The following is a 22,037-nucleotide window of genomic DNA, read 5'->3' on the forward strand; positions in this document are numbered from 1 at the left end:
GGATATTTTGCCGGCTGGCATCCAGAATTAGTGCAATGGCCATTCTGTCAGGAGGGTATTAGAGACCCGACACTGGACAGGTGATGCTGACTTTAAAAGGCACATAGAGCCTTATAAGGGTGAGGAATTGTTTGGGGATGGTCTCTGGGACCTCGTATCCACAGCAACAGCTGGGAAAAAAAAAATTTACTTCAGGTTTCCTCACAGCCTAAGAAAGCACTGTATTATCAGGTACAGTCCTTTCGGCTTCAGAAAAGCAAGCGGGTCAAAGGCGCTTCCTTTCTGCACAGAGACGAGGGAAGAGGGAAAAAGCTGCACCAGTCAGCCAGTTCCCAGAATCAAAATTCTCCCCCCGCTTCCTCTGAGTCCACCGCATGACGCGGGGGCTCCACAGGCGTAGCCAGGTACGGTGGGGGGCCGCCTCAAAAATTTCAGCGATCAGTGGGCTCGCTCACAGGTGGATCCCTGGATCCTTCAAGTAGTATCTCAGGGGAACAGGCTGAAATTCGAGGCGTCTCCCCCCCGCCGTTTCCTCAAATCTGCCTTGCCGACAACTCCCTCAGGCAGGGAGGCTGTGCTAGAGGCAATTCACAAGCTGTATTCCCAGCAGGTGTTAGTCAAGGTGCCCCTACTTCAACAAGGACGGGGTTACTATTCCACACTGTTTGTGGTACCGAAACCGGACGGTTCGGTGAGACCCATTTTAAATTTGAAGTCCTTGAACACATACATATAAAAAAATTCAAGTTCAAGATGGAATCGCTCAGGGCGGTTATTGCAAGCCTGGAGGAGGGGGATTACATGGTATCCCTGGACATCAAGGATGCTTACCTACATGTCCCCATTTACCATCCTCACCAGGAGTACCTCAGATTTGTGGTACAGGATTGCCATTACCAATTCCAAACACTGCCGTTTGGACTGTCCACGGCACCGAGGGTCTTTACCAAGGTAATGGCAGAAATGATGATACTCCTTCGAAAAAAGGGAGTTTTTAATTATTCCGTACTTGGACGATCTCCTTATAAAGGCGAGGTCCATGGAGCAGTTGTTGGTCGGAGTAGCACTATCTCGGGAAGTGCTACAACAGCACGGATGGATTCTATACATTCCAAAGTCACAGCTGGTTCCTACCACACGCCTGCTGTTCCTGGGGATGGTTCTGGACACAGAACAGAAAAAAAGTGTTTCTCCCGCAGGAGAAAGCCAAGGAGCTGTCATCTCTAGTCAGAGACCTCCTGAAACCAAAACAGGTATCGGTGCATCACTGCACACGAGTCCTGGGAAAAATGGTAGCTTCTTACAAAGCAAAATTCCATTCGGCAGGTTCCATGCAAGAACCTTTCAGTGGGAGCTCTTGGACAAGTGGTCGGAATCGCATCTTCAGATGCATCGGCTGATAACCCTGTCTCCAAGGACCAAGGTATCTCTACTGTGGTGGCTGCAGAGTGCTCATCTTCAAGAGGGCCGCAGATTCGGCATACAGGACTGGGTCCTGGTAACCACGGATGCCAGCCTTCGAGGCTGGGGGGCAGTCACACAGGGAAGAATTTTCCAAGGACTTTGGTCAAGTCAGGAGTCGTCCCTACACATAAATATTCTGGAACTGAGGGCCATTTACAATGCCCTAAGTCTGGCAAGGCCTCTGCTTCAAAACCAGCCGGTACTGATCCAATCAGACAACATCACGGCAGTCGCCCATGTAAACCGACAGGGCGGCACAAGAAGCAGGATGGCGATGGCAGAAGCCACAAGGATTCTCCGATGGGCGGAAAATCACGTCTTAGCACTGTCAGCAGTGTTCATTCTGGGAGTGGACAACTGGGAAGCAGACTTCCTCAGCAGACACGACCGACACCCGGGAGAGTGGGGACTTCATCCAGAAGTCTTCCAACTGTTGGTAAACCGTTGGGAAAGGCCACAGGTGGACATGATGGCGTCCCGCCTAAACAAAAAACTAGATATTGCGCCAGGTCAAGGGACCCTCAGGCAATAGCTGTGGACGCTCTAGTGACACCGTGGGTGTACCAGTCGGTTTATGTATTCCCTCCTCTGCCTCTCATACCAAAGGTACTGAGAATAATAAGAAAACGAGGAGTAAGAACGATACTCGTGGTTCCGGATGGGCCAAGAAGAGCTTGGTACCCAGAACTTCAAGAAATAATATTAGAGGACCCATGGCCTCTACCGCTCAGACAGGATCTGCTACAGCAGGGGCCCTGTCTGTTCCAAGACTTACCGCGGCTGCGTTGGACGGCATGGCGGTTGAATTCCGGATCCTAAAGCAAAAGGGCATTCCGGAGGAAGTCATTCCTACGCTGATAAAAGCCAGGAAAGAAGTAACCGCAAACCATTATCACCGTATTTGGCGAAAATATGTTGCGTGGTGTGAGGCCAGCAAGGCCCCAACAGAGGAATTTCAGCTGGGTCATTTTCTGCACTTCCTACCGTCAGGAGTGACTATGGGCCTAAAATTGGGTTCCATTAAGGTCCAGATTTCGGCTCTGTCGATTTTCTTCCAGAAAGAACTTGCTTCACTGCCTGGAGTTCAGACATTTGTAATGGGAGTGCTACATATTCATCCCCTTTTTTGTGCCTTCTGTTGCACCGTGGGATCTCAACCAACGCTCATTGGTTTGAGCCACTTAAAACTGTGGATTTGAAATATCTCACGTGGAAAGTGGTCATGTTATTGGCCTTGGCTTCGGCCAGGCGTGTGTCAGAATTGGCGGCTTTGTCATGTAAAAGCCCTTATCTGATTTTCCATATGGATAGGGCAGAATTGAGGACTCGTCCCCAGTTTCTCCCTAAGGTGGTATCAGCTTTTCACTTGAACCAACCTATTGTAGTGCCTGCGGCTACTAGGGACTTGGAAGATTCCAAGTTACTGGACGTAGTCAGGGCCTTAAAAATTTATATTTCCAGGACGGCTGGAGTCAGGAAAACTGACTCGTTTTTTATCCTGTAGGCACCCAACAAAATAGGTGCTCCTGCTTCTAAGCAGACTATTGCTCGCTGAATTTGTAGCACAATTCAGCTGGAGCATTCTGCGGCTGGATTGCCGCATCCTAAATCAGTAACAGCCCATTCCACGAGGAAAGTGGGCTCATCTTGGGCGGCTGCCCGAGGGGTCTCGGCTTTACAACTTTGCCGAGCTGCGACTTGGTCAGGGGCAAACACGTTTGCTAAATTCTACAAATTTGATACCCTGGCTGAGGAGGACCTTGAGTTCTCTCATTCGGTGCTGCAGAGTCATCCGCACTCTCCCGCCCGTTTGGGAGCTTTGGTATAATCCCCATGGTCCTTACGGAGTTCCCAGCATCCACTAGGACGTCAGAGAAAATAAGATTTTACTCACCGGTAAATCTATTTCTCGTAGTCCGTAGTGGATGCTGGGCGCCCATCCCAAGTGCGGATTGTCTGCAATACTTGTATATAGTTATTGCCTAACTAAAGGGTTATTGTTGAGCCATCTGTTGAGAGTCTCAGTTATATTTCATACTGTTAACTGGGTATAGTATCACGAGTTATACGGTGTGATTGGTGTGGCTGGTATGAGTCTTACCCGGGATTCAAAATCCTTCCTTATTGTGTCAGCTCTTCCGGGCACAGTATCCTAACTGAGGTCTGGAGGAGGGGCATAGAGGGAGGAGCCAGTGCACACCAGATAGTACCTAATCTTTCTTTTAGAGTGCCCAGTCTCCTGCGGAGCCCGTCTATTCCCCATGGTCCTTACGGAGTTCCCAGCATCCACTACGGACTACGAGAAATAGATTTACCGGTGAGTAAAATCTTATTATATATATATATATATATATATATACATATATATATATATATATATATATATATATATATATATATATATATAATCTATCAAGAAATAGTATATCTCTGTGGAGCGCACTTAATGACTGAAATAAATATATTTATGTATTATACAATTTAATATGGTTATATTGGTTTCTGACAAAAAGAGGATGACATCACACAAACACCCTTTAAACTTTAAAACATCTATTGCTTTTTATTGCTAAAATAATTAAATTTCAATACTGATAAAAAATGATGTACACTTTTACAATGTGTTATTGTTCATTACAGCCAAAAAATTGAATAACAACTTTTCCAAACAATAAAAGATTTTTTCACTCAACGCGTTTCGTCGTATGTCGACTTCTTCAGGAGTGTTTTTTATGAAAAGGTAATTAATTAATTTGAAACAGCTGTATTTTCACAAAATTATAATCCATATTTTACTAAGAATTATTATGTATAATTAACTTCCATAGTTTTGTAGTATTTAATGAATCTTCCTATTTGCGACCATCTGATGGTTAATATTAATCTTCCAAAGGCTTGTAATTAATTTGTCCAAATTTTTATTTAATTTACCTACAATACTTTCATATGTCCAAAAAATATATATGAGGATCCGGCAATGGGATAAATAATATTAAGCTTCTTTTATTTCCCAGCAGCTCTCCTTGTGTGTCCTCATACACAGAGATCCAAAAACACTCCCGAAGAAGTCGACATACGACGAAACGCGTTGAGTGAAAAAATCTTTTATTGTTTGGAAAAGTTGTTATTCAATTTTTTGGCTGTAATGAACAATAACACATTGTAAAAGTGTACATCATTTTTTATCAGTATTGAAATTTAATTATTTTAGCAATAAAAAGCAATAGATGTTTTAAAGTTTAAAGAGTGTTTGTGTGATGTCAGCCTCTTTTTGTCAGAAACTAATATAACCATATTAAATTGTATTATACATAAATATATTTATTTCAGTCATTAAGTGCGCTCCACAGAGAGATACTATTTCTTGATTTCTATTTTTGGTCTTGTTCGACAGGGGACCATCTCTGTGTAGAAGCTTGCCCCTTAATAAAATTATTGAGTACAATCAAAGGTATAGGTCCAATTTTAGAGCGCAAAAAGGATCTCTTATTCTATATATATATGTATATATATATATATATATATATATATAATTTCCAAACAGTCCACACTCTGGCCTATTAAGTGTATGCTGGGGTGACTTCCATATAATGATAGATAATAACCCGTAAATTTCCAATGTAAATCCACAACAGAGGAGCACTCACCAGTCTTCAAAGCAGTTTTTCTTTATTTTCAATAGATCATAATAGACAGGGGTGTATAGACGTTTCGGTCCCTAGTGGGACCTTTGTCAAGATCTTGACAAAAGTCCCACTAGGGACTGAAACGTCGAAGACTGGTGAGTGCTCCTCTGTTGTATATATACACTGCTCAAAAAAATAAAGGGAACACTAAAATAACACATCCTAGATCTGAATGAATGAAATATTCTTATTAAATACTTTGTTCTTTACATAGTTGAATGTGCTGACAACAAAATCACACAAAAATTATCAATGGAAATCAAATTTATTGACCCATGGAGGTCTGGATTTGGAGTTACACTCAAAATTAAAGTGGAAAAACACACTACAAGCTGATCCATCTTTGATGTAATGTCCTTAAAACAAGTCAAAATGAGGCTCAGTAGTGTGTGTGGCCTCCATGTGCCTGTATGACTTCCCTACAATGCCTGGGCATGCTCCTGATGAGGTGGCGGATGGTCTCCTGAGGGATCTCCTCCCAGACCTGGACTAAAGCATCCGCCAACTCCTGGACAGTCTGTGGTGCAACGTGGCGTTGGTGGATGGAGCGAGACATGATGTCCCAGATGTGCTCAATTGGATTCAGGTCTGGGGAATGGGCGGGCCAGTCCATAGCATCAATGCCTTCGTCTTGCAGGAACTGCTGACACACTCCAGCCACATGAGGTCTAGCATTGTCTTGCATTAGGAGGAACCCAGGGCCAACCGCACCAGCATATGGTCTCACAAGGGGTCTGAGGATCTCATCTCGGTACCTAATGGCAGTCAGGCTACCTCTGGCGAGCACATGGAGGGCTGTATGGACCCCCAAAGAAATGCCACCCCACACCGTTACTGACCCACTGCCAAACCGGTCATGCTGGAGGATGTTGCAGGCAGCAGAACGTTCTCCTTGGCGTCTCCAGACTCTGTCACGTCTGTCACATGTGCTCAGTGAGAACCTGCTTTCATCTGTGAAGAGCACAGGGCGCCAGTGGCGAATTTGCCCATCTTGGTGTTCCCTGGCAAATGCCAAACGTCCTGCACGGTGTTGGGCTGTAAGCACAACCCCACATGTGGACGTCGGGCCTTCATACCACCCTCATGGAGTCTGTTTCTGATCGTTTGAGTAGACACATGCACATTTGTGGATTGCTGCAGGTCATTTTGCAGGGCTCTGGTAGTGCTCCTCCGGTTCCTCCTTGCACAAAGGCGGAGGTAGTGGTCCTGCTGCTGGGTTGTTGGCCTCCTACGGCCTCCTCCACGTCTCCTGATGTACTGGCCTGTCGCCTGGTAGCGCCTCCATGCTCTGGACACTACACTTACAGACACAGCAAACCTTCTTGCCACAGCTCACATTGATGTGCCATCCTGGATGAGCTGCACTACCTGGGCCACTTGTGTGGGTTGTAGGGAGGTCATTCAGGCACGTGGAGGCCACACACACTACTGAGCCTCATTGTGACTTGTTTTAAGGACATTGCATCAAAGTTGGATCAGCCTGTAGTGTGTTTTTCCACTTTAATTATGAGTGTGACTCCAAATCCAGACCTCCATAGGTTAATAAATTTGATTTCCATTGATCATTTTTGTGTGATTTTGTTGTCAGCACATTCAACTATGTAAAGAACAAAGTATTTAATTAGAATATTTCATTCATTCAGATCTAGGATGTGTTATTTTAGTGTTCCCTTTATTTTTTTGAGCAGTGTATATATAAAGCAGTGAAAGGACTGGCACTCCAATACAATCCACGGTGGAGTAGAGGCCCAGGTGCCTGTGTGAAGAAAGTTGGATACAGGAAGCTGGAACACGGCACTCACAGGACTTAATAAACATGCATCAAGCAGAGTCAAAGGAGCTGACTGAACAGCATCATTGACAATGATGCTGTTCAGTCAGCTCCTTTGACTCTGCTTTATGCATGTTTATGGATCCAGAGAAACTCACTGCCATCCGGGACTGGACTCAGCCTCTTTCCTTGAAAGTGGTGCAACGATTTCTTGGTTTTGCAAATTACTACCGGAAATTCATAAAGGGATTCTCTACCATCATGGCACCTATTACTGCCCTAACCAAGAAGGGTTCTGACCCAAGTCATTGGTCCTCCGAAGCTGTAGCAGCGTTCGCTCAGTTAAAGGCAGCCTTTATGTCCGCTCCAGTACTTCAACAACCAAATTTTTCAAAACCATTCTTTTTGGAGGCTGATGCTTCCACGGTAGTCATAGGTGCCGTGCTTTCGCAGTACGCTCCAGATGGGAAGTTACATCCATGTGGTTTCCATTCTCGCAAATTCTCTCCTGCGGAACAGAATTACACCATTGGAGACAAAGAGCTTTTGGCATTAAAATCTGGAGGAATGGAGATATCTTTTGGATGGTGCTAAACACCTAATTACAATTTTCACTGATCATAAGAATTTGCTGTACCTCCGTTCATCCTGGAGTTCAAAAGATGTGGGAGTTTCTACGAAGGTCTTACTGGTGGGACACTATGAAGAAGGATATTCAAGATTATGTCAACTCATGTCCTCAGTGTGCTCAGCACAAAATTCTTCGTTTGCCTCATGCGGGGTTGTTGCATCCACTGTCCATTCCTCAGAGGCCTTGGACCCATATCTCTATGGACTTTGTCACCGAATTGCCCCTCTCCAAGGGTCACAATACTGTCTGGGTAATTATCGACCGTTTCTCTAAGATGTCACATTTTGTACCTTTAACCGGGTTACCATCAGCTCCCAAGTTGGCTTTGTTATTTATCCGAGAACATTTCCGCCTGCACGGCTTACCTCATGAAATCGTCTCTGACCGGGGGGTACAATTCACTGCAAGATTCTGGAGAGCTCTCTGTACGGCCTTACAAGTAAAACTCAAGTTTTCATCCGCTTACCATCCACAAACCAATGGGCAAACAGAACGCGTCAATCAAGATTTAGAGACTTTTCTCCGTGTTTATCTTTCTCCCTCGCAAGATGATTGGGTGGAACTGTTGCCATGGGCCGAGTTTGCCCATAATCATCTGTACCACTCTTCGACTGGTGAGTCCCCATTTTTCATTAATTATGGGTTCCATCCTCAAGTTCCTGAATTACCCATTTGTCCTCCGGAGGATATTCCTGCTGCAGCCTCTACTCTTCGGCACTTCAGCCAAATTTGGAGTCGAGTTCATGCTAATCTCAAAAGAGTCTCCGGTCGCTATAAGTTCTTTGCGGATAGGAAGCGACAAGCAGCTCCCCAATACAAGGTTGGTGACATGGTATGGCTTTCCACCCGCAACCTTCGGTTAAGGGTGCCCACTATGAAGTTCGCCCCAAAGTTTATTGGTCCTTACCCCGTGTTACAAGTCCTGAACCCTGTTGTCTGCAAATTGGGATTGCCTTCCCACCTCCGGATACCAAACTCCTTTCATGTCTCTCTCCTTCGCCCCCTTATTTTAAACCGGTTCCATTTAAAGTCCCCGAGGCCAACCTCTGCAGAGTCTGAAGCTGGAACGGACTTTGAAATCAAAGCTATTCTTGACTCTCGTTATCTTCACAAGAATCTACAGTATTTGGTGGAGTGGAAAGGTTTTGGCCCCGAGGAGAGGAGCTGGGTCAAGGCTACTGAAGTTATGGCTCCCCGACTGGTGCGGATTTTCCATTCCAGACATCCAACAAAACCTGGAAAGTGTCCGGGGTCCACTCCTGGAGGAGGGGGTACTGTCACACGCCATAGGCGGCGTTCACCGCGCTTACCCCTGCGTGCCTGCTGGTCTGTGTTGCGGCCTCCGCCTTCGATGGTCCATGGGCTCCAGCGTCTGGCTGGCGCGGCTCTCGGCGGTTCCCTGGAGCAGGGGCACCGCCATGACACCCGGCATCACGTGGGCGGGGAGCAGGTGACGTCATCAGACTGTTCCGCCAATCCAGCGGAGGCGGGAGATTCAAAGGCAGACGCCGGGCAGAGCCTCGGCGCCTGAGTATCGTCTTTTCCCCTGAAGTGGATTCCAGTGCTCTTGTTCCCGGCGAATCTCTCTGCAGTCGTACCCCAGTGTCTCCGGCACTTCCAGGTGCCAGTTGCTGCACAGTTCCAGCGTATACAGCGGCTGGTGTGTTCCTCTGCAATCCAGTCACCAGTGCTTCTTGGAGTCAGCGTGGGCTGCGGGCTAAACGCCGCTCTCAAGTTCTACAAGTCATCAGTGTCTTTAAACACCGTTCTCAAGTTCTACAAGTCATCAGTGTCTTTAAACACCGTTCTCAAATTCTACAAGTTATCAGTGTCTTTAACCACCGCTCCCAAGTTTTGCAAGTTACCAGTGTCTTTAACCACCGCTCCCAAGTTTTGCAAGTTGCCAGTGTCTTTAACCACCGCTCTCATGTCATACAAATCATCAGTGTCTTTAACCACCGTTCTCAAGTTCTACAGTGTCTTTAATCACCGCTCTCAAGTCATACAAATCATCAGTGTCTTTAACCACCGCTCACAAGTGTTTCAAATCATCAGTATCTTTAAAAACATCACTCACAAGTTCTTCAGTCACTATTATCTTGTACCAACACTCACAAGTACTTCTTTTCCTGGAATCTTTAACATTGCTTACAAGTTCTCCTATAGGCCTGGACATTCCCCCCATACGTTCCTTCTCTGCTATGTGACATGGTGTTGCTCCCTTCCTGCAATAAAGTTCTTTAATATTTTCACCAAGCTTTACAGTCAGAGTCCTGTATGAGGAAGGCCTATATCAAGCCATCCCTGTTCCGACCCAACTGTGGTTCCTCTCCCCTACCATCGGGAGAACCCCCGAGTTCACAACACCCCCAACCTAGGTCAGTGACACCCTGCAGTGCATGTGGTTTTGCCCAACTGCTAACAAAGTTCCTGTTGCGATCAACTCGGAATTACCTCCCAGGGTCTATGCAGCATGCTTATTCCACGGCAGGATTGCCGATTCCTAAATCATTACAGGCCCACTCTACTAGGTCGGTGGGTTCTTCCTGGGCGGCTGCCCGGGGTGTCTCGGCTTTACAGCTTTGCCGAGCAGCTACTTGGTCAGGTTCGAATGCGTTTGCTAAGTTCTACAAGTTCGATACCTTGGCCTCTGAGGACCTTTTAGTTTAGTCAATCAGTTCTGCAGGAACCTCAGCACTCTCCCACCCAGTTTGGGTGCTTTGGTACATCCCCGTGGTACTAAATGGATCCCCAGTATCCTCTAGGACGTCAGCGAAAATAGGATTTTAATTACCTACCGGTAAATCCTTTTCTTGGTACCCGCCCGGTGCTTCATACTTCCTGAACTGTTACTTGCTGAAGTATTGTTGTTGGTCCAGCTGTTGCTGTTCCTGGTTTCAAGTTTGGTTAGCATGGCTTTCCTCTTGTTTCATGTGTGCTGGTTCGGAATCTCACCACTATCCTTTTGTATCCTTCTCTCAAAGTATGTCCGTCTCCTCGGGCACAGTTTCCTAGACTGAGTCTGGTAGGAGGGGCAAAGAGGGAGAAGCCAGTACACACTATCAAATTCTTAAAGTGCCCATGGCTCCTAGTGGACCCGTCTATACCCCATGGTACTAATTAGATCCCAAGTATCCTCTAAGGACTACGAGAAAAGGATTTACCGGTAGGTAATTCAAATTCTATTTTTACAGGCTAGGCCTTATTTGGGGATGAAGGTTTCTCATGCAACAACGGGTAAGTCTTATCTTTCTGCCGTCTGCTGTGCCTCCTGCTAGACGTCCCTATCCTGGGCCCTTTCTGCAGTCCTTTTGTGTGGCCAGATTCAAAGGCGGAGCCAGAGGTGCCTCTAATGCTGCAAGAGGAAACAGAGGTAAGTCCTGTAAGCCAATCACTGCTGCACCTCTGGACTAGACCTCTGGATCTTCCTCCACTAAGCCCTCCGCGTGTCGGTTGGCCCCAGCAGCAAGGCGACTTTCAGGTAGGTGCTCACCGTCAACACTTCGCTCATATGTGGGCAAAATCCTGCCAGGACCCTTGGGTGAGGAACCTCATATCCCAAGGGTACCGGTTAGAATTTCAAAAGAGACCTACACTCTGATTCTTCAAGTCAAGCTTTCCAGCTTTTCCTGTAGGAAGGGCTACCTTGCAGGACGCCATACAAAAGCTACTACTAACAAGGGTGTTCACAAACGTCATGGTGGTGATGCTGCTGCAATTGCGCTGCATGGGAGGGAACATTGTTCCCTATTTGGATGATCTCCTGATATAAGCTGCGTCCAAAGACCGTCTGCTGCAGGCAATCGATTGGACTACTCGTCTTCTTACGGACCACGGTTGGATCCTACTTTTCCAGAATTCTCACCTGGATCCTTCACAGAGAATTCCGTTTATAGGGATGATACTGGACACAGTATCTCAGAAGGTGTACCTTCCCATGGACAAGGCCTTGGCAATCCAAGCTATGGTTCGCTCAGTCCTCAAACCTCGCATGATCTCAGTCCACGTTTGCATTCGTCTACTGGGCAAAATGGTGGCCTCATACAAGGCAGTTCAGTTCGGCAGGTTCCATGCCCACCCGTTTCAACTGGATTTACTGAACATGTAGTCAGGGTCTCACCTGCACATGCTCCAGTTTGTGTCTCTGTTGCCATGAGCAAGGATTTCCCTGTTGTGTTGGCTACAAGTCCATCATCTAGTGGAGGGTCGGAGTTTCAGCTCCCAGTCATGGATATTGCTCACAAAAGATGCCAACCTCCGAGGTTTGGGAGCAGTGACCCAGGGAGCCCAATTCCAGGGAAAATGGTCAACTCAGGACTCTGCACTCCCAAGGAATGTGCTGGAACTCAGGGCAATTTACAATGCCCTTCTGCATTCCTCCTCTCTTTTCAGACATCAAGCCATCCAAGTACAGTCAGACCATACCACTGCAGTGGCGCACATAAACTGATAGGGAGGAACAAGAAGCAGGGCCGCAATGTGAGAGGTGTCAAGGATACTCCTGTGGGTGGAGGCCAACGCGAGGGCCATCTCGACTATGTTCCTTCCAAGAGTGGACAACTGGGAAGCGGATTTCCTCAGCAGGCACAGCCTCCATCCGGGGGAATGGAGCCTTCATCCTCAGGTATTCCAACAGCTGGTTCAACGGTGGGGATTTCCACAGATAAACCTGATGGCTTCTCGTCTCATCAAGACGGTCCGTCGCTACTGTTCCAGAACGAGGGATCTGCAGGCGGCTGCAGTGGACGCTCTGACGGCACCGTGGACTTACCAGTTCGTGTACCTGTTTCCTCCAATTTTTCTAATTCCAAGAGTTCTAAAATGACTCAAAAGGGGAAAGCGCTCAGGAAATTCTGATTGCTTCAGTTTGGCCTTGACGAGCCTCGTATGCGCACCTCCTGACCATGTCTCTGAAGGAACCTTGGCTTCTGCCGCTTCTCAAGGACCTTCTTCAGCAAGGACTGTTCGTCTATCCAGACTTACAGCAGCTACGTTGATGGCTTGGAGGTTGAGAGGGAAATTCGAGCCAGAAAAGGTCTCCAAGGTGATTTCCACGATGGTCCAGGCCCAGGAGGTGGTCACGTCTAGACATTGCCACTGTATCTGGAAGAAATTTGTCTCCTGTTGTGAAGGTATAAAGTATGCTCCTACCGGGTTTCAACTTTGTCGTATTCTAGTCTTTCTACAAACAGTGGATATGGGCCTAAGATTAGGCTCCATCAAAGTCCAGATTTCGGGTTTCTCCATCTTCTACCAACAACAACTTGTTTTTTTGCCGGATTTTCAGACTTTCCTGAAGGGGGTTCTTCACATTCAACCAACTTTTGTCCCTCCCACGGTGCCGTGGGATCTAAACGTGGTCTTGAACTTTCTCCAATTGGATTGGTTTGAACCCTTATAAAGGGTGGAATTGAAATATCTTACTTGGAAGACTGTTATCTTGCTGGCGTTTGCCTCGGCAAGACGTGTCTCAGAATTGGGGGCATTGTCCTGTAAGAGCCCGTATTTGATATTTCATGAGGTTAGGGTGGAGCTCAGGACTCGCCCGCAGTTTTTGCCGAAAGTAGTGTCGATTTTTTCACGTACATTAACCTATCATGGTACCAGTAATGGCTGACACATCAGTTGCTCACAAGTACTTCAATGTGGTGAGGGCTTTGAGAATTTACGTCAAGGGGACTGCTTGTCACAGAAAATCTGACTCGCTGTTTGTCCTTTATGACGCTACCAAGATTGGTCGTCCTGCTTCAAAGCAGTCCATTGCTCGTTGGCTCAGGTTGACCTTTCAACAAGCTTATTCTTCGGCTGCATTGCCGCTGCCGACTTCTATCCACGCCCTCTCCATAAGGGCGGTGGGTTCTTCCTGGGTGGCTGTCCAGGGGTGTCTCGGCCTTACAGTTGTGCCGTGCAGCCACTTTGTCTGGATTGAACACGTTTGTAAAGTTCGACACCTTGGCCAGTGATGACCTTCAGTTTGGTCAGGCGGTTTTGCAGGGGTCTCAGCAGTCTCCCACCTGTTTTGGGAGCTTTGAGACTTCCCCATGGTACTAAAGTACATTCCCCTGTATCCACTAGGATGTTAGAGAAAATAGAAATTTAATACCCACCGGTAATTTCTTTTCTTATAATCTGTAGTGGATACTGGGCGCCCGCCTCAGTACTTCGTGTTTCCTGCTTACCACGTTGTACGTGTTCTGGTTGGGTCTGCTGTTGCTGTCCCTGTTCCAGGTTTGATTAGCTTTGCTAATCTTGTTGTTTGTTAACGTTGCTTCCCTCTATTTGGTTAGCATTGCTATCCTTTTTACGGTTGTGTGTTGGTTCGTTCCCTCACTGCTGTTCATGTGTATATCCTTCTCTCAAGGTATGTCCATCTCCTGAGGCACAGTTTTCCTAGACTGAGTCTGCAGGAGGGGCATAGAGGGGAGGAGCCAGCACACACTATTGATTTCTTAAAGTGCCATGCTCCTATGGACCCGATCTATACCCTATGGTACTAAAGTACATTCCCCAGTATCCACTACGGACTACGAGAAAAGGAATTACCGGTAGGTATTAAATTCCTATTTTTACCATTCTGTTTATTTAGGACATAGCTGTCATATTGTCCAAAGAATAACTAGAACATTGTGTGTCTTGGGAGGTTAACCACTTACCTGGCTAATATTTTTTCCAAAAACCGCTCAAAAATGTAAAAAAAAAATATGATTGAAAAAGGTTAAGAGCATTTATTTAAAACGTATCCAACACTATTTTACAAAAAAAACACAAAAATATTGGTTCAAACATCGGTGGCTGAAATATTGGTCCACAGTTGATCTGAACATTGCGACTTTTGCGACTTCACATTTTTTTGGTGGCTGCTTGTCTCTGCAGCCTTGGGTCTACACAGGGTGGGTAAGGACTGCTTGTTTTTATATATCCCTGGGGGGTGCAGCCTTGCTGCCCAATCAGCAGTGATTGGTTGCACGGCAGGCACTGGGGAAGGGAACCAGTGGGCATTTCTGACTGTTCGCATCAGATGCTACCATATAAGGGAAAGCCCAGCCTGGTGTGGTTGAATCTGATGAGTACACCCCAGGCAAGTGGTTAAAGAGATTGAGGGCAGGATGTACCAAAGGAGAGCGGTACATCCCGCCACTTACCACATTGATACTAATCGCACATGTATTAACGGGTTGGGTATGTATTACCGGCACTGGGGATCCCGGCAGCAGAATGCCAGCGGGTGGGCGCAACGAAGCCCCTTCCGGGCTCGGAGAGCTCTGTTTGTCACAGGTTCTATTCCCACTCTGGGTGGTAATGGACCCTGCTAGTCGGCATTTGTCGGGATTTAGAGGAGGGTGGGATGTAGCCATCGGTATTGTCACATAACTACATCCCGTACTAACATGTGTGATTAGTATCGCAATGGTCAGTTTTTCCGATAAGAGCTGTCCTTTGCAATGTGCTGCTGCTTCTGGACTTTTAGAGTCTATGACCTGGTAGTCCACCTGCGTATGCGCAGACCAGCATTGGCCGTAGGGGATGCTGGGAGGGTTCTGTCACGGAACCCTTTCCACATCTCATTTTGAAAGAAGCCACATATGCATCTACAGGGTAACGGCAGCAACACCAGGTACTACTACAAGCAATTTCAGGGAATTTTGTGTCTCTGTCTGAGCTGCAGTGTGAACAGCGTCTCACCCAGCTGTGACATGGGTTGGAACCGTGTTTGAAAAGCTGGGATGGACCAGGCATTTTGGTGGAAAAGGGATATCAGAGAGACAATTGCTTCCTCCATCTCTCCGCGCTGAAGTAAAATCTACTTCAGTGAACAGCAGCCCTGTCCAGCTTCTAGTGTGCAGAAGCTAGCCTGCAGCGTCACTGTTGGTATCCACAGGTTAGTGATGGGAAAATATCAACCCCCCCCCACTCCCCCCCGCGCCTGGCAGTAGAGGATCCGGATGCTTGCTACCCAAGTCCACCAGCTGTTGATAGGTGGCATTCTCCCGAAGAACAAATGTATATATCTGTTAATGTATGTATTACAATTGTTCACAAATCTGGTCATGTGTGATTGAAACTAGCTAATTAAGATAATGAGGGGAATTCAATTGTTTAGGATGCCGCGATAATTACTAGGCACGCAATGAAACAATTCAGTTGTTTTTGGTATCCATTAATTATCATGTTGGTTGTGCCCAAAGACGCTGGGTTTAGCCGCGTATAGTGTCTAAACCTGTATTACACCTCAAGAGTCTGTGAGCTGAAATGTGGGCGCCTGATCAGAGCAACAATTGGATTGCTAATGTTGTTGTAGTGATATTGTAAGTTTTAAATGTTTTTCATGTCTATGCTTGTATGTTAGGCTGTGTTTTATATTCATTTGTCTACAAAACATTGCACTGGCTTATGTGCATATTGTTGAAAGTGATCTTTTTATATTATTATTGTAACCATTGGCCACATTTGAAACACTGATAAACTGTAATATAGATTGCATTGTTTTTGTTTCCCAGAAAGCATATTTAACAAGCAACATGTTATTAAGCAAACCACTACTCAAACATTGCAGTATTATAAGGGCCATTTCCTAACTGCACAATATGGTGAGGCACACAGCATTTCATTACAAATCTAATACTTGCACAATCTTGGTGCCCACATTCTGTTTTTGGGAAATCCCTCAGTAATCCCGCCAGCAATAGGACTACACATGGCCAGGCAAAAATGCAATTGAAATTCTTACTAACTGTTGGGGAATCTTTTATTGATAGATTCAGTTAGCGTCTCTGTACAAATCATTAGCATATTTTTGCAGATCCACTGCGTCCGAATATGCAATTGCAAATACTGCTGCGTCCACTTCTGAATCAGGTCCTCTTATACAGTATCTTATGATAATGTTCTTTTTTTTTTTTTTCTCAGTCCCAAAAATCTTGGATTGAAGGCACTTTCTGCAAAAGGGAATGTGCAAAGATTATACCAGCATTCCGAGATCCTCACAGGTATGACATTATCCATGAATAGCTAATACTTGAAGAAGCGCTGCACTGCTAAGATGTGCTAACAGAAATGATGTCTGACATGTTTGCTACACAGTAGATTCCTGCTCAATAGTCCGTTTTAGTGATGAGATATATAAAATGGAATATGCATGTTGCAAACATAAAAAAAAAAATGTATTATAAAATTTAATTGGAAATGTTATAAACAGACCTGGAAACAGTTGCAATTTGTGTATGTCACAGAGCAGGATGCGCTTGCGTGAACAGATGCTCAATATACTTTGTGACTATACCCCGCTCCTGATTCCAGACCCTGCAGACCGGCGCCGCTCTTCTCCTCGGATCTATGGGAGAGACGTCAGTCATGACGTCTCTCCCATAGCACAGCATAGGCACTAGAGGTCAATTATGACCCCTAGCGTCTGTGCCACAATGCTGTGCGGTGCGCGATGACGTCATCGCGCACCGCACACCAAAGGTCCTCTCCATGAAGGGAAACTAGACGCTTAGCGTCTGATTCCCTTCAGAGCGGGGGAGGACCAGCGCCACGAAGGGAAACAAGACGCGTAGCGTCAGGTTCCCTTCTCACAGCGGGAGGGGGGGCACAGCGGGGGGACACTGCTGGGGCCCACACTGACAGTGGCGGATCTTGCCATGGTGCGGCGCCCTCCGGATGGCGCCGGCGCCCTCCGGAAGGCGGCGCCCCGGGCAAAAGTCCTGCTTGCCCGTGGCAAGATCCGCCACTGACTTTGTCCCCTCTTGTATGCAACTTCTCTCCATGCCCTTCAGCTCTAACAGAGGTTTATGTTCTACCTAAGTACACCTTAGGACCCTGCATTACAGGTACTTCCCTTGCCACATGGGGATTCGGTGTAAGTGTGCTTGGCACACATACAGTATGTACAGTGAAGGGTGAGTGTGCCGAGTATTGGGGGGGTGGCAGATGTGTCAGTAGGAAGGGATGCAGTTACTCTACCGACTGTTGGTATCCCAGTGTTCAGGAGACTGACGCCGGAATCCTGACAGCCGGTGAAATGCCGCAGGCTTTGATTCCAACAAACGCAGGTTATTTTCACTTGGTTGGTGGGTCCACGCCACTAACCGACTGTGAATATAACCTGTGGTGAGCGAAATAGCAAAGTGAGCCACCAGGCCCGAAGCCTGGCCGGGATTCCGACAGACGGGATGCCGCTGTCAGTATAATGACAGCTGGCATCCCATCTGCCAGGATATTGTATGTATTCTAGTAGGAGTTCAAAGTAAGTGGGACTAGTAGCAAGAGGTATGGTTGAGGATTAAGGGGTAGTGAGGTCAAATGTGCTGAGTATGGGGGAGTTAAGTCTATCCACTGTGTGTCTGGGTGTACATGGGGGGGCACAATCTGACAACATACCATTTAGAATAGTTGCTCTTATTATATCGTAGCAGTACGCTTTCTACTGTACTTTTACAGCCGGAATGAACGCACCTATGACACCTAATTTTTGATTACCACGGCTATGTGCGCTCCCAAAAATCGCACTATCCAATTAAAGAATTGGACGTGATAAGTAAAGGTGGAAATCAGCTTGTACCCTAAAAGTGATATTAATTAATTAATTAGTATTGGTTAAAATTATTAATATCTATTACTGTCCTAAAGAAAAATAATTGGAGCTCTTTCTTTTAAATGGCTGATTTTTCTATTTAACAACTGTTTAAAAATGATAAAAAGTTATTTTTTAAGCAAATAAATAATTTACTTATTTTTAGATGTGCTTAAAAATGCCTGTGAGCGAATTTCTGTACTCATTTTAAACCACTTTAAAACACCTGTGCCATCCATACAACACCCCCATATACCTGTCCACATCTTTTAAATCATTATTCTGCACTTTGCAGAGTATCACTCCAAAAATTACATTTAACGATTGGCCCAGTTTTGCTAATTGAAAACTTCTAATTGACTAATTTATCATTTGGAGGGGGAAGGGGGAAGGGGGGGGGGGGTGGGGCGGCAATTACCGCAGCTAAATTTCTCACGGCCAATTGAGTAGCAAAACCGTGTGACTGACCGAAATTTCTTGCATAAAAAAAATTAAAGACCAGGGACAACTGAATGTGCTCCTTAAGAGTCACACACCCACATAGCAAGTGCTTGCTCTATTCACCGATTTGGTTTAGAAGTCTGTGTGTCTGTCTACCTATCTAATCCGGTCAGGATCCCGACAGTCGGGATCCTGGCTGTAGAAATACCGATGCCGGAATCCCGGCACTGATCAGAATACTGGCGCCGCCATCTTGAATAAGATTACAATGCTGCCGCATGCGGACAGCCAGGATCACGACTTCCAGGCTCCCGGAGAGGTAAGCCGCAGGAGCGGAGATTAGGTGGGTGGGTTAGGCTGCAGGGTGGGGGTGGGGGGAGGGAATGGGAGGTGAAAGGGTTAATTTAGGCTGCAGTAAGGGAGGGTTAGGGAGAGAGGGGTAGCATGCTTTCGGCATTCTAAACAGCGGAATGCAACAATCTGTGTACTGACCGCCGGCATCCCGACTGCCGGCATTTCAGCCCCAACCCCTATCTATCTGTCTGTCTGTCTATCTGGCTGTAAGTGAAGCTAAACACATATCATTTTTGTATGGATTGTTTTTTTCTTTCCTCTTTTGCAGGTGCCATGGGGGATGCCATGTCTGCCAGAACCTAATCAGGTGAGGAATCTTTAAATGAACCCTATTACTATAATAAATATCCAGCTTCATTGTTCAAACAACTGTAGGTTGTTGTACGTTTACAGAGGCTTTAGAGCTACAGTAGCCATTGTCTCATGACAAAGGTGCAAGTGTTTTCTGTTTTGCACTACAACACTGTTGTCTGTTTGCTAAGTAAGTATTAAATTAGATTGCATGCATTGTAAGCTTCACGTCACATATACTATAGTGATGCTCACTGTCCATTAATCCACTTAAAGCATTTCTTGTCAGCAAGGATTTGAGTGTGTTTGCTTATTTGATGGAATGTTAGTATTGTAGATTTAGGAGCTGATGCAAAGTAGTACTATGCTAATTTGTGTGAAATTGCTGTGTGTATGACCAGAAAAGCAGGCACTTTCCAGTATACAGTATATGCAGATTCGCCTGATGCCAGCCTGTCTGCATCTGTAACAGATTTAGACTGCAACACAGACACATATATGCTTGAGAATATCGCATTGTTTGCAGATGTTCCAACATCCATATTCATAATCATCTGGTATCTGCACTGGCCCCCGAAATGGTGGTGTACCCAGAACTTCCCAACACCTCCCCTAAAGAACCCCATATGCTTTATTATTGCAGACTAGGGCGGTGATTCAGAGCTGATTGTAGAATCACAATCTCGGACATGCGGGGGGACGCCCAGCACAGGGCTAGTCAGTCCCGCATGTCAAGCCCTCCCCACCTCCCCTGCAGAGGTGCGAGAGCATCGCACAGCGGCGATGCTTACGCACTCGGCAAGTAGGCAGGCGGCTACCCGCCATGTTTTGGGTCGCAGTGGCTGCGTGTGACGTCATGCAGCCGCTGTGGCCTGCCCCAGCAACGGTCTGGACACGCCTGCGTTGTCTGGACCGCGCCCACCTAACGCCACCAACACGCCCCCCAACGATGCTCACACGCCCGATACCACCTCTGTCTGTCAATCCAGCATAGGCAATTGCACCAGTGATATCCTTTCACATCCCACTGTATGCGCACGCGCAGTGCGGCCGCTGCGCATGCTCACAAGACAATAGGCTTCAGGCTTGCTATCATTGCAGCAATCAGGTCTGAATTAGGCCCTAGCTTCCCACTCTCCGCAATCGTAACCTCACCCACTTACTCCATTTTCCAGTCATACGTGGGTTTATTGTGAGGGAGCAGGGACAAAATTACATGAATCTAATGGAATCAAATTGCCCCGGGTGGTGGTGGGGGGTAGGGGATTGAGTACTCTGAACCCCCCCTACTATTTGCGCCACTGTTTCAAGAACAGGTGTACATACCCGATGATGAATATAGACGTTGGCACTAGATGACTCACGGCTTCCAAAAAAATGCATTGCTGATGCTGGTAGGTGCTATCTTGTTGCTTATGCATATATTATGGTTTTGTGTGTGTGTTGAGAAAAAGGTATAGTGATAACGCCATCTCACAGAACCAGGTTTAGGTTTGGTGCACTGCCTGTGGTTGACGTGCTTTGCCGGCCGGACCGCTGCTCATCCTGAACGCCTGTCCTGCCGTTATGAAAGGCAGTGCACCAAACTCATACCTGTTTCCGTGACATGAAGTTATCGCCGTACACCTCGACAGGTTGGCTATGAGTTTCAGCTGCTGTTGTTCCCTTTAGATGCAGAACTGTGATGTGAACTGATGTCTATTAATTTTATAATAACATTTCTCATACGTCCTAGAGGATGCTGGGGTCCACTTCATGACCATGGGGTATAGACGGTTCCGCAGGAGCCATGGGCACTCTTAAGACTTTTCAATGGGTGTGAACTGGCTCCTCCCTCTATGCCCCTCCACCAGACCTCAGTTTTATAAATGTGCCCAGGCAGACTGGATACACTCTGAGGAGCTCTACTGAGTTTCTCTGAAAAGACTTATATTAGGTTTTTTATTTTCAGGGAGAACTACTGGCAACAGTCTCCCTGCTTCGTGGGACTGAGGGGGCAGAAGTAGGAACCAACTTCCTGAAGAGTTTCATGGCTCTGCTTCTGGCTGACAGGACACCATTAGCTCCTGAAGGGAACTGAACGCTAGCCGTGTCTAGATGCTCACTCCCACAACACGCCGTCACCCTCCTCACAGAGCCAGAAGTCAGAAGACAGGTGAGTGTAAGAAGATAGATCTTCAATCAAGTAAAGTGACGGCTGAGGTACCGCGTGGCTGGCGGGAGCGCAGCGCGCCATTGCTGCCCACACATACACAGGCACTGCAGGGTGCAGGGCGCTGGGGGGGGCGCCATGGGCAGCAAATAACCTCCTAAACTGGATAAAAGGGAGCATAAGATGCCAAGGCACAGCCCTACCCCCGCCAGTATAAATATTATGTGAAAAATGTGAGGAGAAATGCGCCATTGCGGGGGCGGAGCTTCCTCCTCAGGCAGCCAGCACACTGTTCAGCGCCATTTTCTCTCATTCACAGACTGCAGAGAAGACGCTGGTCCTCCTCCACTTCTGAACAAGTATCAGGGTGACAAAAGGGGGGGCCTGGTTGCTAAATCATATTGTTCATAATATAATAGCGCTTAAAGGTTTCTGTGCACGTAGTACGCGTCACGGGGATTTTGTCTCTGTGTACAAAGTACGCGTCACATGGATGTTTTCTTTGGCGCTGGGTTGTGAACTGGCTGCTCCTAAACTGTGTCCCTTTGACAGATTTTACTGTGGGTCCCCTATAAGTCCCATTGTGTCTGTGAGAGTGTGTTGTGCACGTGTGTGACATGTCTGAGGCGGGGACTTCCTCACCGGAGGAAGGCATTCAAGGGACACAGAGTTGT

The 22,037-nt window shown here is 46.7% G+C and overlaps 1 protein-coding gene across 3 annotated transcripts in view; it reads left to right on the forward strand.

Moving 5' to 3' along the window:
• TRPM6 (transient receptor potential cation channel subfamily M member 6) overlaps nt 1-22,037 on the forward strand; it is a 527,875-nt gene that overhangs the window by 143,200 nt on the left and 362,638 nt on the right. For all 3 annotated transcript variants that reach the window (XM_063913863.1, XM_063913866.1, XM_063913865.1), the window contains exons 2-3: nt 16,460-16,539; nt 19,189-19,227. In XM_063913863.1, coding sequence (XP_063769933.1) covers nt 16,460-16,539; nt 19,189-19,227 — 119 coding nt within the window. The remainder of the gene's footprint in view (nt 1-16,459; nt 16,540-19,188; nt 19,228-22,037) is intronic.

The sequence above is a fragment of the Pseudophryne corroboree genome, chromosome 1, assembly GCF_028390025.1.
Source record: "Pseudophryne corroboree isolate aPseCor3 chromosome 1, aPseCor3.hap2, whole genome shotgun sequence".
In the NCBI taxonomy this organism is placed as follows: Eukaryota; Metazoa; Chordata; class Amphibia; order Anura; family Myobatrachidae; genus Pseudophryne; species Pseudophryne corroboree.